Source organism: Perca flavescens, chromosome 8, assembly GCF_004354835.1.
Source record: "Perca flavescens isolate YP-PL-M2 chromosome 8, PFLA_1.0, whole genome shotgun sequence".
Classification (NCBI taxonomy): domain Eukaryota; kingdom Metazoa; phylum Chordata; class Actinopteri; order Perciformes; family Percidae; genus Perca; species Perca flavescens.
This window is the reverse complement of record NC_041338.1, coordinates 22,449,377-22,465,323: the sequence shown is the minus strand read 5'-3', so window position 1 is coordinate 22,465,323 and position 15,947 is coordinate 22,449,377. Positions and strand designations below refer to the sequence as shown.

The window sequence follows — 15,947 nt, the reverse complement described above, 5'->3', positions numbered from 1 at the left end:
AGCCTTGTAAAATCAAACATAATTGAACTACTGATTTACTAATCCATTTTTAACAATCTGAACAGCAACATCATCAATGGTGACAAGTCAAGCATCGACAAAATATTTTAATGTGAAAAAGACTCCGTTAACAAACACCTCCAGGGCTTTAAAAAATACGTTAATACAATACAAAAATAAATGCATGGATTTAAAAAATGCTGACTCTACCTTGAAAAGTTCTTATAGCCCACCCCCATTTTATTTTGCTTAACAACATTACAGCAATGAAGCAGACAGATGGCTGTTGTCCTGCTTCCCACATGCGCCTCTCTGTTTTCTCTGTGTGTGTGTGTGTGTGTGTGTGTGTGTGTGTGTGTGTGTGTGTGTGTGTGTGTCTGCAGCCGGGTCCCCTGGATTTTGTTTCACACAGACATCACGGACACATTTCATGCCTTTGAAGCTGAGCTTGATCTACTGACAACAAAGAGACTTTCCGTCTGAGAGTCAAGGCAGGTAACGTTAGTCACCTGTGCCTCTGTTTCACGTGCCTATACTGCACTATCTGCGACTTACACGAGGACTTAAAACGCATATATTCGACCTGCGTGCGCTTCTCAAAGGGAAACACATTGACTGGCTGTTTTATTTTGAGTTTATTTAATATCAGCTACACAGGCTAATCGGTTGAGATGCTAGGCTATTTACCGACCGCCTGCAGGTGCAGGTGGGCGTGGATTAATGTCAAAGCAGGACTGCTGGCACCAAAAGCTAGTTTTACCAAGCGCCAAAAAAAAAAAAGAGTGTACACTTTAAATAGGCTGCATTTTCTACACTACCAGACCATATTTTTAGGACTTTAATTTTCCCCAAACATTTCCACAGTGCAGCCTAGCTTACACCATGCACTACACTTTGAAATTAGAATCTTACCTCGGGTAGCCTCTCTTGGTTTGGAGAACTTCAAATTATTTGAGTTTTCATCACTTTCCACTTGCTCCACACTGCTGTGAAGATAGGTCTGGCAATACGAGGCTGCTTTCCACCATACACCTACCTCAGAGGAGTTTAATCATTACATAAACAAAACAACTATCTCAAGAACAATTTTTCTTTCCTCTGGACACCTCCCGTGCATTGTGTGGTTGGGACTTTGACCCGGGTCTTTACCTTGTTGTGGTAAGAACATCATAAACTTGCTGCTGCATGCAAACTGAGGAAAAGTTGTTGTGAAACATGCAGAGGTGACTAATGTGGTCAAGACTAAGAATGCTGGCATTTAGCAATATATTGATTAATGAAATTACAAGCAAACAATAAGAAAGCCTTGCGGTGGACTTTTTTTGGATGAAATGAATATTTTAGGCTTATGAACTAAAAGTATAAGTTTGTATTTTAGCTGTGTCTTACTGTAATGGTATGTTCACTCAGTGATCTGCTCTTTTGACATTTCAGGCCAAAGAGGGGATTGTTTTTGCCATAGTTGAATCAACATTACAAACAGTTGCTGTATATCTTGACACAAATTTCCAATGTCACAATGCAGAGGAGTCCCATCTCAGTGGAGGGGAAGGAGGCCGAGGTGGTGACTGTGAAGTTCATTTAGCAAGGACATTCATTTCTGGTACGCACTGTGCAACCAGTTCTTGATGTACTGAATACCATTGTGCAGACCAGCATGGATAAGGTTTGCACGTTTGTTATTTCAAGATTAATTTAATCACGTTTTGTTGTGTTTCTCTTGTTTCTGTGAGAACAAGAACCATGATGTTGACCTGAACACAGAGGCTCTGCTTGTGAGACGTTCCGATCAAGAGGTTTATGTCAAAGCTGGTGAGAGATTCTTTGCCATAGGCCTACTTCATAATTTCTATCAACAGTCCCATTGTGGCGTCACTGCAACTTTCTGTTGATGCACTGGTGTAGGGCAGCTGGTGTTCACTCTGTTCTTTCATGAAGTCAGACCCTTTTGTGAATAACATCATTAACTCATTTTTTGTGGAGGAGAGTGCTCATTGACTCCTAAGAGAGGTGGGTTAAGTTCTATCCTCGATAGAAGTACCTAGACCAGTTCTGAGATAACAACAACACCAGAGACATTCATACCTAATTTCTCTGGAGTTTAACAGAACAATAATCAAATGTCATCCTCTCAAATCCAGCCCCAAATATACCTAGAGGTAGTTATGATACAAAATGTCACCACTAAAATAAGCTTCTTTTGGTTTTGGCATCATTGTATCAGGATTTTGTGCACAAAGATGCCCTTCACACATGTATTTAGCCACAAGACTCCCCTTTACTGCCTCATTAGTGGCAGTATTGCAGGAACACAGATTGTCTTTATAGACCTCAGAAATTAGATTCTGTTCATGTTCATATGAACAACATCATTTGTATTTTAGGAATTTACATTCAGGGCTCACACAGCTGGTAAATGTGTGTCCATTAGTTTGAATTTAAGACCTGTTTGTTATTCTTCGCCTGTCTAGCTTCCTGCCACCAACACTGAAGTGGAAATCTCAACTGCAAGGTTTTTATACATCCTAAAGAGTCTTGACTTGTTCCTCAAAAGATGACCTTCTTATGACCTTCCCATAAAACAAGTAAGTACATCTTCCCCTCATTACTGTTTCCCAGTAATTCAGTCTACAGCCTCAAAATAACGTTTGAGGAAGCAAAGTAATCATACCACGAGGAGAAGCACACATCATAATTATAAACTAGCTGACTCTGGTTTTTCTTTTGAAAAACATGCAGTTGAGTTAACGATCTGCCATCACACATGTCCTTATACAGAGAATGAATTAGATTTTATTATAGACACTATTATACTTTGGAGATGGTAACAGTTTTTCGACCTAGTCTAGTTTTGATTTAAGATGCCTCAGATGAATAAAACAAATTAAATTGTATCTGCTTTAAAATTCCAACATTTCATTGTTTGTGAAGTCAATTCTAATTGAGTAATATTGAGAAATATTGCCCCAGTATTAAATCATTCCTCCTAAAGGCCTCCTGGGTGCAGGGGGGCTAATTACTGGGGATATTTTTCCCCGGCTCAGTCTGCTGCACTGCCTCTGTCATAATCAATGAGCCTTGCAACACTCAATTAGAACATAATTGGATTTACGTGTGTTCGCGGTGGAAAAACATGTACATTTGAGCGGACATGAAAGAACTGCTTATCTCTGTTGACAGCTGTAATGAAGTTGGATTGGTTCAGCCAATTGTAAATTTCAGAAAAATTCAGTCAGTGTAAGCATATTCCAGCACATTCCCTCCCACTCTACACCCAGATGCCTCACATTTGGCTTGGTTAAAAACAGCTTGGATTTACATTATAATGTTTAATTAATAATTTACACTTGGGAAACATGGCCCGAGCTAAATACATGTACTGTTTTCACATTGTTGTATGCAGTCTGGTTGAGGTGGAATAGTATCAGTTTACAGTTAATGGTAAATCTACACAGAAAAATCCCAATCGAGTTGTTGTTGTTGTTGTTGTTATAAAGTTGATTTGGAAATTTAACCTCTTCTCACTTTTTGTGTGAGGAACTACAATGATGCTTAATCTATTGTGCTTAATATTACATTTTTCTAAAGAGGATAAAACTGTTTTCGAACATATTTGTTCTAACAGTGTCTATGTTCAAGCCTTTGGTAGGGGGTTTCCATGACAGCAGTTGACTGACATCTGAGTGCCGGTGTTGCTAGGAAACATGCTGTCAACTTATGTGGTGCGCTCATAGAAATAAAATAAGAGTAGAGCGGACATGGAACTCTTTGCCATGGTCATTTGACTAGTTCAAGAGAAAAAAGCAGATGTTGTTCATTGTTATGGTGATGATATACAAAAGTATAACGGTTACAGTTCTTTGCGATGAGAACTGTACACATACAAATTGTTGTTGCTCTAACCATCCTGCTATGTTGATTTAAATGAGAATGTCTGTTTTATTCTTATTCTATTTCTATGGGTCTGACTGGAACATGACGTCATAGCTATGTAAGTCCATTGATACAAGACCCTAGCCTGACAAGCCAGACCCACATCAAGATGTTGGATCTGGGAACTCACCATTGACAACCCTGACAACCAGGCAGAGCAACGAAAAAGTTGCTGCCGCTAGGGTGCGTCTAGATTTCTAAGCTAACAAGACCCCCTTTTTCAACAAACTCACATAGTGTTAATTATGTACTGTTAGAAAGTTTTAAAATCTAACCCTTTACAACAGTCAACATGCGTCCCTGTGTGCTGTGAGGTTTTCAATTCCATTCAGAAAGTTAGGAGCCAGCAAGCTAGGCTTGCAAAGATATTGAACAAATTATCAGTACCAAATTTCAACCACCTTGGAGAATCCAAGGGTGGAGCTATCATGGCAGAAAAAAATATAACTTTTTAAATTTCTTGATTTTGATAATTACAAAGACCAAAAATTATTTTTATTTTAGTTTGACTTTAACAAAAGTAATCCAGAGCACTTTCTTGCCCTATAATTAGGGCTGGGTACCAAATTCAATACTTTTTAGGCACCGACCGAATTGCCTCTAAAGAATCGAGTATCGAAAAATGCCTCGTCATTCAATACCCAATTTCAATACCGAAAGCTGCCAGCACATGATAGGCAGCAAAACTGCTTTGCGCTGGCTGTTCCAATGATTTCCTATGGGGAATTTGCCGCTTTGCACTGTGCTCAAAGTTCAAATTATTTCAACTTTGACCTAGTTGCCGCTGACCTTTCGGAAGTGCAACCAATGAGATAACAGCTATCGTTACCTAGCAACGAATACCTGCGCTGCGCTTTGCTCTCTGTGCTTTGCACTCTGCGCTTTGCTCTGCGCCCTACCTAGCGGTGCGCAGAGAGCAAATCGCTTATCTTACAGAGTAAATCCATTGACATATATATATAATGGACCAATAGACCCCGTTGCTCTGGACGGAGACCAGTGAAGGCTATTAGAAGCACTTTTCCGGTGATCTCTTGCTTTACTGCGCAGCCTCCAACTGACAGAGACAAGGTAAATGTGACGTGAGCAACGTGTCTGAAAGTTGTAAGTCTTCTGGTAGCTGTGCCAAGAGAAATCTCAATGTTTCCCAGTCTTACAGAGACGGAGATTGTAGGTATATGTAAGGAGATAACATAAGCACAGGCTAATTATTGCTAACTAACATGCTAGTTAACATTAGTAATTAAAACTAAACCGCTAATGTAAGTCGAAACTGCCTGCGAGCTTCTCCTGTACTATACGGTAATTCCTCTACAGTGCGACAGTAAGTCACTTGGTTATGACACAATCGTTAGCCTATTTTTACAAAAACGTCTGATACGGAGCCATAACGTGAGGTACAAGGTAATGGAGCCTTTTATACATTGTTGTGTTTCTTTAGAAATAAACAACGGACAAATAGAGTCTTTAAACGCTTCAGATGTAAAGTTATTCGCTGTCAAGTGACGTAAAAAAAAATTGGCGGTCAGTGGAATGCTAACAGGAGGTGATTGCTTTGTAGCAACAAAATGGCGCCATCGGAGGTTCGAGTTCTGAAGCGAAGCTTACCCCCTTGAGTAAATCTCATCAGCGTCAGTGAGCCAATAAGCATGCAGCATGCTTCTACCAAGATCTAATAACGTTTGTGATTGGCTGTCTAATGTTACACGTCGTAGAGACACGCAGTGAACAGGGCTCGCATAGTAGGAGCTGAAAAATGAATAAAAAGATTTGTGCCATAATGTGTAATGTTGTAATTTATTTTTGTTCTATAAAATTAATATTGAAAAAAGTATCCGTTTGAAACCGGTATCGAAGTCACAGTATTGGTATCGGTACCGGTATCTAAAGTTTTTGAACGATACCCAGCCCTACCTATAGTGGATTTTAATAATTCGTGGTTGACAAGCTTTCATATTTAATTTTGATATCTAAGATTGATTTAACCTAAACGGCACTAGACAGAAAAAAAAAATCAATTTCAGTTCTACGGGTCGTTTCTGTTTTGATATATTGCTGTTTGTGGTAGGCCGGGTAGTGAAAGATTTATTTCCCAGCTTCTGAGCGCTGAGAATGGGATGTTATCTCTAAGGAGCCTGTGACAAGTACAAATCTTCTTGATAGTTATTAAAGTGGTAATGATCACTTTGCCGCAGACACGCCGGTGTGCAGCGCTCAGTCTGTCACGTTCCTGCTGCGACTGCCTGACAAGCGGCTTGAATTTATGGCGGGGAGACAGTCGTGCCTGAGTTGCTGTGTAATAATCCTCTTTATAAAACCGTTTTGGGAACACCTTGGCAAACACACCACGCACACTCAAGAATTTGATTTGATTTTCATGATCTGTTTATCTTAAATGTCTGTTGATACTTATTGTATTTACTGGAGAAATAATTTCTAGTCATCATAGCTAGGAATGTGCACTTACACACTGACCAGTTTATTAGGTACACCTGTAATGTTCCTGTTGTGTGTGTGTAAATAGTGTTGAACTAAATATTAGCTTTTAATATTAATGCAAGGAAATTACAAATTAATCAATACTTCCCTAAAACAGTTTCACCAAAACGGAACAATTTAAGCTTAACAAGGATGGGGTTTATTGTTGGACTTGTTGTGTTGCACTGCATTAGATTATACAGGTGTATCTAATAAACTGTTGGCTTTGTTCATAGTACTATAGTATGTGTTTGTAGTGAGATAAAGAGGATGAAACACATAGGGAGGATTCTCTCTGATAAGTATTTATTGCTCTTTTAGACTGTGTGTGTGTGTGTGTGTGTGTGTGTGTGTGTGTGTGTGTGTGTGTGTGTGTGTGTGTGTGTGTGTGTGTGTGTGTGTGTGTGTTTGGGTGGTCTGTGTGAGCATAAATTTAAAGGCTTTGGCAATGTGGGTCATGTGTGCTGTGGATTATTGGTTCGTTGTTGAATTTTGTTGCAGTCTTATCTTATCACCCATACAACTGGATGGTAGAAAGTTCAATCATATTGATATGTTTTCATGACCTTTTAGTTATTTGTTCCCAGATTCAGGAGCATGATTTTGCTTTTGTTTGTTTTTATTTTGTACTTTGCTCTTCAGGAATCATATTTCATTCCTTGGGTGTTAAGTAAAAGGCCAATTAAATATGCTTTTAAACCTGGCTTTTAAATCAGGGAAACACAACAAATGTCTCATATAGGAAAAAGAAAATGAAAGGCACCGTCATCAGTTTGCACTGAAATGATGCACACACACATTATTTATCCCAGAAAATGTGCTATGAATATGGATTTCCCTTTTAAAGCAACATGCCCTGTCTCAGTCTAATAGGGGATTTGCATTTCTCACATCTCAGTTTTTAATTATGAAATGAAATTTCACCCCAGCATGCCTGACATAATTGCTATCAAAATGAGAGATTTGCCAAATTGTCCCAAAAGAGCTAATTGAGGGCAGAGAAGAAGTGTTTGTGTGTGTGTGTGTGTCTGTCTGGCTGTCTGGCTGTCTGTCTTTAGAGATGAATAGTGTGTTTTTATTGCATTCTTAAAATACAAATGCCTTGCAGTGTGCAGAATACATTGGGAATTATCCTACCTTTTATTTCAGTATCCTGGTTGCTTTGATCACCACTGTGTTAAGAAGCAGAAACATGTAATGTAATGTAATATTAGATTTTAAAAAGGTTTTGTCTATTATCTGTTCATATTATTATCCATAGCTAGAAACAAACCTTAAGCGACTTAAGAGAGACTCTTCCCTGGGGTTTGTAAATCCAGTGTCTGTTTTTTTTGTTGCATGCCTTTAAGCAGAGCATCATTTGTGCCACAGGGCCTGAGTTTGACCAGTTTTCATAAGAGAGGATGCCTCCCGGTCTGCAAGCGTTAGATTTTTCTGATGAATAATGTATTCATAGTCTGAAGCCTCAAACGCGTCTCACTGTGTGTTTAGAGACGCTTGACTTTCACATGTCTCTGCTGGAATGAGGCTGAATCAAGAGCTTGTCTCGGATATCAACAGCTGTGGGGAATATCCTGCTATGTACAAAAGACAGAGAGAATAAATGTCTGTGGTGTTAGGATATTTCTAAGGCTACATTAGGAGGCTTTATAATGGTGACCATATAAACACCCACTCATTGGCCACACGCTAGATTTACATATTGTTTCGTGTCTCCATTGTGAAATTATAGTTTTTAATGTCATAATTATCATGGATAGCATGCATTTGTGTTGGCATGACATCAGTAGATTAAAATGGCAATTGACATTATTATTAAATCCATGTATAATATATAGCAATAAAATGTTTGCAATATATCCTGCGTTTTTTAAGCTTGTGATCTTTAATTTTTGTTCAACCGTGTCAGAAACTGTTGAATTAACTCTATGGCAATTTTTACGCCATATTTTGTGTTGTTGGTGGACTGATTACACTATAAAGAGTTCATGGATTTTTTTTTCCCTCTCTGGAAATGGTATATATACTGGATATGCATGGGTCTTTAAGAACATAAATATCACAAGTACAGCAATATTCATAATATTACACGTGCCTGCTCAACATGCGAGAGCGTTTTCATTTTCTTACAACAGGAATTATTATGTCGGAGACTTCTGCGTCATAGCTGAACTGGATCAATATGAAGGATCACATTGCTTCCATTGGGCACAAAAGCAGTCAGATCAGTTTTCTTTTCATAACAGAAATTATTGTAGCATGAAAGATGGTTTCTTATTAGTTTCTACTAGGTCTCCTGTCGGCGGAGGGATTTTGACTCGCAGCTATAAAATGTTCCTTTTTGAAGTGTTACTGGAGCTGTTGAGATGAAGAGATAAGGAAATGTTACACTGTTGATGTAAACTGCTTTATGACAGTTTGATGTAACACCAGATATTTCTTCATGTTGATAACCTTAGCTAAGTTAAGTTGTAAATAGCTACATAATACAGAAAGGTGTAGACATTGAAGAGTTTCGTTTGGAGTTTCTAAAACCAGTCCCATCATTCCTGTCACCGTTAATGGATTGCAGTGATTGCTTTGAAGACATGGAAGTGGTCAGCGTGATGATTTGTAAAAGTCAGTTCAGCAGAAATGCCCAGATGACCGGGAATCTGGGTGTTCTCTGAAGGCGGTAAATCCCACAGCAACTGTAGTGCCGTCACACCGCGTAGGTCTCCTGCAAAGATCACTCACGCCAAACTCCATTAGCAAAAGGCTGCTCTCCACATGTCACCGCTTGAACAAAGACACATGTATTCATCCAACACTAAAGGAGGAATGCTAGCAGCCATTAATAAGGTTCTGGTAAACACGGTCTGACACAAGAAAAAGTGTAAGTGTATAAGTGTAATTTATGTTAATGCTTAAACCAGAGTATTTGCTGTCAGGCTTGATTGTAGTGTTAGACTTGAAACAGATCTGTAATGAAATGATAATCTGAACTGATGTGTTTCAGAGTCAGGATCAGATGATAAAAGAGAGGAGTTGATTGTCAAAGCAACGTTTGTGTCACTTCCTTCTGCTGTACCATGTGTGCTATTTTTTCAGCAAAACCTGCTCTGTAATTTGGCTCCATAGACAATATGTGATGTTATTTTTGCAGCTGGGCCTAGAGTCCATTATTGAATTATCCACACAGAAGAAATAAATATTGCAATAATTTAGCAGTAATGTTTTAATGCACTTTTTGGGAACATCTGCCAAGTATTGTTTTACTGCATTTGTGATTATGGTTTCCCTGATGAATAATCAGTATTGGTTTTGATATCCACTTGCTGTCACAGTGACATCATGGTATTGATTCCCCGGATGACTGCTGTGGACAACTGAGTCACGTTTCCCGGAGAGGTTTGACAATAAGCCAGTAAGGAAACCCCCTGTGGGCACGCTATGGGCAGGGCAGAATACATCATGTTGCTTCTTCTTTTTTATTTTGAAATGCTGCTTCAAAGATGATTTAGGCCACACTTTTCATAAGATCACAGTCCTTACCTGCCTCAATAGGCTGCTCACAGTGTGATTGGATCATAAAAAAACGCCTCGTTGAGCTCAAGGATTCACGCAGCTCTCATTCACATGACCCAGACCTTAATTAGTACGGCAACAGATTGTCATTTGCATGTACGTGCCCCAGTGAGTAGATGGGAGGTGGCGTGCATATGGGGGAAGGATAGTGGCACTTCAGGGCTAGTTTGCTTAACAGACCCCAAAGGTGCAGTCACTTCAGAAGTGTTGTTATTGTAGCTAATTATAATAGTGAATACATTTATGTATCTTTAAAAATGAGAATAATTTTCTGTGGTGCAATAAAGAGATAACTTGTGTGAAATAATACAAACAAATTAATTCATTGTGTCAGATTGTCTTACTATAGTACAGTATTGAAAATGATTTTCCAGAATTACTTTGTATTTGTGCTATTTGAGAGAAAGTCTTTGAATTTCACCCTGTTCACCATTTCCATTGATCCATTGGTATGCACAACACATAAAGAAACTCTACAGAGCGTCATTATTTTTCAAAGTGTTCCCTGATCCTGACAAAATATCCGCCTTATACCTGCTGGGAATTTCTGCCTCTGGAGAACAGCAGCTGTACAGCACTGTAAGACTCCTCCTTTTATTTAGTAGGCAGCAACATTTAGACGTTATATGCCTTTGGCTGTTTGCTTTAAAGTACAAAAGCCTTTGTTCTACTATTGATGTTCTGTGGTATCAGGTTGTGATTTTGTGCAGTTATGTCATGAAATGCGTGTTTGTGTTTCCACTGAATGTTGGAATTTGCCCGATCAGGGTATTTCTCATTACATGTAAGCTTTGAATTTAAACAGAAAAAAAACTAGATACATAACCACAACAGAGCAGGTTTCTTGTTTTCACCTGAGTTCAATACATGTTCCCCTAATAATTATAGTCAACAAGGATTTACCTTGTTCTTACAATATTTCAGTTACCTGAGACTTTTGCCCTCCTTGAGGTAAATCATCTGTTGTGTACCGTGTGTTGAATTTGTTTTTGTAGATAATTATAGCGATCATTTGTCAGGCTGGTTGTCAGTTGTACATGTGCTGCAGCCAGTTTAATATCTAACATCATCACTCATACTGTTATCAAGCTGCTAACTACGACTCATGCAAATATTCTCTGCAGTGATTTGCATTTGCGCTGAAGACACTGATCAATTCTCCATCGCCTATTGTCTGCACTTGTGTCTCCTGTAAATCTGTAGTACATAGATTCCCCCACATATATCACATGTACTTATGTGATATAACACTAGCCACAGAAAATGGATGAAAATTGGTTATTTTCCTCTGTACTGATTGTCTTGTTGATTGACAGCTAGAATCCCTGAAAGCCTCTGCTGACATGTTATTGCTCTGGGTCAGAAACAGGCAAACATGAATAAGCCCCAATTCTCCCTCATATCTACTCTTTGCACTTCCTCCCTGCTTTTTCCACTATATTCCTGCCTTCTTATAGAATTTCTCGCCCTGCTCTGAATTATTGACTTGTCTTGAGTCCCGTGAGACTAAACTAGTGGTGTTTGTTGTCCATCAGCAACAGCACAGAGCTTTTTTTGTTGAATCCCAAAACCAAAATGGTTGGATCATGTTCAGAGTCTGAGGCAAGGGTAAGGATGGGCAAGGCAAGGCAGCCCTATGTATGTAGCACATTTCAGCAACAATTGATTCAAAGTGCTTTACATAAAACATTAAAGAGCCATTAAAAACAATTAAAAACATTCAGTAAAGAGAATATAAAAACGCATAGAATAAGACAGGTATGAAATAAATAAAAAAAACAAGAATGAAAAATACAGTGCAGTGTAAGGATAGACTTCCACTGCCCTGCCATCTTATAGCTACATACCTGGCAGAAAGTAGTGTGAAAATAAATAACTTTTTTGGGGATTGGACTGCTTTAGAATATATGTCATGCTGCATACAGTAGACAAAGCAATAGCACATTTCATACACAAAGGCAACCCAATGTGTTGTACAGATTACAAAAAGTAAATCAAAAAACAAAACAAAAGAGAAAATTAAATGCACACAGAATAAAAACATAGAAATGACTTAAAAGCATTGGTCTTTAGATTAGATTTTAAAGTAATCAGCATTGTCTCAAGTCTAAGCTCTTCTTAAAATTTGTTCCACATTTGAGCAGCATAGAAGCTAAAGGCAGCTTCGGAATGTTTATTTTTGACTTTGGGAACAGCCAGTTTGCCAGAACCAGCCAACCTGAGAGGACTGCAAGGTTCAGACTGGGTCAGGAGATCTAATAAGTATCTTGGAACTAAACCGTTCAGTGATTTATGGACAAGCAGTATACATATTACAATATAATTTTGAAGTTGATTCTGTGAGAAATTAGTAGCCAATGTAATGATCTGAGAACTGGAGTTATACGTTTTGCCTTTTTGGTCCTTGGTACAACTCTGGCTGCAGCATTCTGGATCAGCTAAAAGTGTCTGAATGATTTCTTAGACAGACTTGTGATCTGTGTGCTACAGTAGTCCAGCCTGCTAGAGATGAAAGCATGTACAAGTTTTTATAGATCATGTTTTGACAACAAGTCCCTAATCCTTACGGTATTTTTAAGGTGGTAGAAGGCTGATACAGTAAGACATGTTTCCATAAAATTAAATGCTTTACTTTATATATTGGTATCTTTTAGTCTGTCAGCTGACAGTGTGTATAGTTAGCCTGATGAGAGGGCCAGTGCTGAGGCTCAGATTGAGATTGTTTCCGGTGGAAGAACCACGCTGACACACAGAGAAACCCTATTGAAGACAAAGACGCTGAAAGAATATTCTTGTTTTCCCACAACACAACTTTGGTAACCTGCCAAGGAGCCGGCTCGCGGAAAAGACCCTGGAGCTACTCGGTGCCCACGAGCCTGCCGTCCCTCCCGGTGACCGATGCCAGCAAGCCCGGCTCCAGAACGCGGAACGCAAATTGAATCAGCGGCTGGGTGAGTCAGTTTAACACAGCACAAACCCCTCTAGAAACAGGAAAGTACACACTCGTCCAGGCCAGTTAAGGTCTCATGTTAAATGCAACACGCAGGGAAAAGGAGACAGAGGGATTCATGTTCAGGCTAGTTTAGCCTTTAGTGTTAGCTGTGTTCCTTTGTGTTACGAGCCCTGGTTAGCATAGCCTTGTAACAATATATATTTTACTTTCATATATGTGTACTTCCCCTTTTTACTCAAACAGTATAATCAGTAGACCCAGTTACAATAACATTAACGATGGCTACATTCCATTTAGCTGTGACAGTGGCGCTGCTCTGGAATAGAATGGAGCCCCCATTAATGTAATTAGTAACACATGATTTTGTAGCTATGAGGTACAACGACATGTTTGTCATGAAAAAAAAGTCAGATTTTTGGTTTGTATTGATTGACTTGTTTTTGTGTCAAACTTTGCACTTTGTCAAGGTCAATCCACTGCAGCAAACATCTTTTTAAAGATTATCCGTGAGTTCTGCTGATAAAATACTAAGACATACAACACATGACACGGATTAGTATAGAAAACACTTGAGAGACAAGACTGGCGATATTCTATATTTTTCTTATTCTCAACAAATACCGTGAAAAGATGAAAACCAACATGTATTTTTCTCATCTCAATCTCTCATACTTAGGGTTGATAATTTGTTAAAAAAACAACTGGACTCTGTAGTTTTGAGCAAATGGTACTCAGACAGGAGTAAATAGTGCATTTGTTGGAGACTACTGTTTTTAGAAAATATTTTAACCCTTTTTGGACAACACTGGACATTAGCCTTTGACTACACTGAACTGACTTATTAGTAGTATCAATTAATTGTTGTTTTATGCCTTTAATGGGATTTGTTAACACTAAGAAAACTAGAATATCACCAGGCTTAAATACATAATTCCAAATGTAACAGCTAGTTCCTGTTGATTTATGCAAATGTATTATATAAATAATGATTACATTGACTGAGTTTTAACAGTGTGTCTCCAGTTTACTGCCAAGGCGTTATGTTATTATGACATCACTCTCTTTCACATCCATTTAACTTGAATAGTCTTCACGCGCAGTACGATCATATCCGTCTTGCTGAATCATTCAAACTTGAGCATGAGGTTTCCCCCTGAATATTTTGATAACTCTAAAAGCTGATGGTGATGCCTGTGATGGGTTGGTTGTCATTATAATTGCTTCAACTCAGCAACCTGCGCCTGGAAACCGCAGGTTGTGCAGGGGAATGTTGATTCACGTGGCGCTGGAGAAGACCTTGCTGCTGAAGATAAATGCTGCTTCATTGTGCTTCATTGTCCTCAACTAATTATTCCAGTGACAAGTGTGACATCGCCCCCCCCAGCTCTGAACAGAGGTTTTTGATCAGTATTGAGTGGCTCAAGGTTGCCATCAGATGTGACTTTAAATTAGCTTGAAACCCTGCTATGAAAAGCTACGGCTGCACGTACAACAGTTATGTGTTGTGAAATTACTTGTTGCTTAGGAACCAGTGTGACTTGGTGCATGAGAGCAGGCTTTGCCAAGGTCTTTGAACACAGGAATTCTCCTATAAGTGTTAATGTGCAAATGTAAATTATGTTTTTTTATATATATATATATATATATATATTTTTTTTTTTTTTTTTCTATGTAGTGTTTATGTTGCAGATTGTAAAGCAACCTAACCGTTTTATCTTCTTCTCATCTTGCTGAGCGATTTCCTTATTTTTTTAAACTATTTTTTTCTTGTTCTGCTGATATGAACATGTTGTGGATGATAATGCCATAAACAGCTGGTGCATGTTACTCATTCACTCCATAGCGTATTGTTTTTATTGTTTCCTCTGTTTGCATATTTCACAACCGTCCAAAGGAATGTGTGAAAACATCTTTTTAGATTACTGAGGATCTTGGGGATAGAGAGGCGTTGGGAAACATGGAGAGCCCACATGTTTGGCCCTGGAACAGGGGTTGCCGTCATTACTGTGCATGGTGATTAAATCCTTCACCGCTGAATAATTCAATGGTTCACACCTGTTTGAAATAGTATGATAAAGTATCATATCTAAATCCAGTGATCTATATCCAAAATACACCTATTTGAAGATTACACAACCCTATTAATAAACAACATGAATAACATCTGGGACTCTTTCTGTGAACCTGCGTGAAGTTTTCAAGGATTCAGCTAAAGTTTCTAAAATTTTGAAAATGTGAATATTCCCATAAAATTCTTAATGGGTCTTACAATGTTTAGATTGATTCCCTTTTTTACTTTTTACATTTCTTTGGGAAAGTGTGCTAAAATGCCACTAGAGTCTTGATCATTTTGAAAAAATAATATTCTGGCTTTACTCTCAATGAGCAAAAGAGGGTAATACTTGATAATTTATCTCCAGCTGAAATGAAAGGGAATCCAGCAAGTGATCATAACCTTTACAATTAAGGCTATCAGGCACAACATTACAGGTGTTTCCTGTGATATGATCTTTTCCAGAAACCTACAGAAATATGCAAACACATTGCTATACTGTGAGAGAACTGTGTGGGGGCGGCTTTACAGTCAGTGGCTTTTAAAAGCAGCTAATCAATGTCTTATTGCACACAGGCACAAAAGAAATCTGTCCTTGATTAATGAATACCACTGAAGGAGTGTAAAGCATGGACACCGTCCCACCTTCTCTCCCTGATTTGCACTCCCACTGTGAGGAAAAGAGCCGGTCGAATGAAGGCGGCAGACGCAGTTGCCATCAGTGGGGGTAGCATCAGAGGAACAGCAGCACTTCAAATGGAGGTTTTCAAGGCATACAGTCATAAATGTTTCATCTGCGACTGGCTTTGAGGCAGGAGAGGGGGCAGACTCCAATTGAAGGCTTCTAACAACAAACCAGGGCTTTCAGAGACAAAAGGTAGACGGGGGAAGGGCACTTGAAATGAGAAACAACAAAAATCCTTTGTTTACAATAGATGAACAAAGCGCTGTAAACAAAGTCAA

General features: G+C 38.8%; 1 protein-coding gene across 8 annotated transcripts in view; it reads left to right on the top strand.

Moving 5' to 3' along the window:
• Positions 1-289: 289 nt before the first annotated feature.
• Positions 290-15,947, top strand: part of ccdc33 (coiled-coil domain containing 33) — a 49,526-nt gene continuing 33,868 nt past the window's right edge. For 3 of the 8 annotated variants that reach the window (XM_028585683.1, XM_028585682.1, XM_028585678.1), the window contains exons 1-5: positions 290-495; positions 1,526-1,603; positions 1,734-1,812; positions 2,472-2,585; positions 12,808-12,929. In XM_028585683.1, coding sequence (XP_028441484.1) covers positions 12,877-12,929 — 53 coding nt within the window. In that variant the 5' untranslated portion in view covers positions 290-495; positions 1,526-1,603; positions 1,734-1,812; positions 2,472-2,585; positions 12,808-12,876. Of the gene's footprint in view, positions 496-792; positions 1,159-1,525; positions 1,604-1,733; positions 1,813-2,471; positions 2,586-12,807; positions 12,930-15,630; positions 15,862-15,947 lie in introns of those variants that run through there. The other 5 variants (XM_028585680.1, XM_028585679.1, XM_028585681.1 and 2 more) reach the window with 5 other exon arrangements.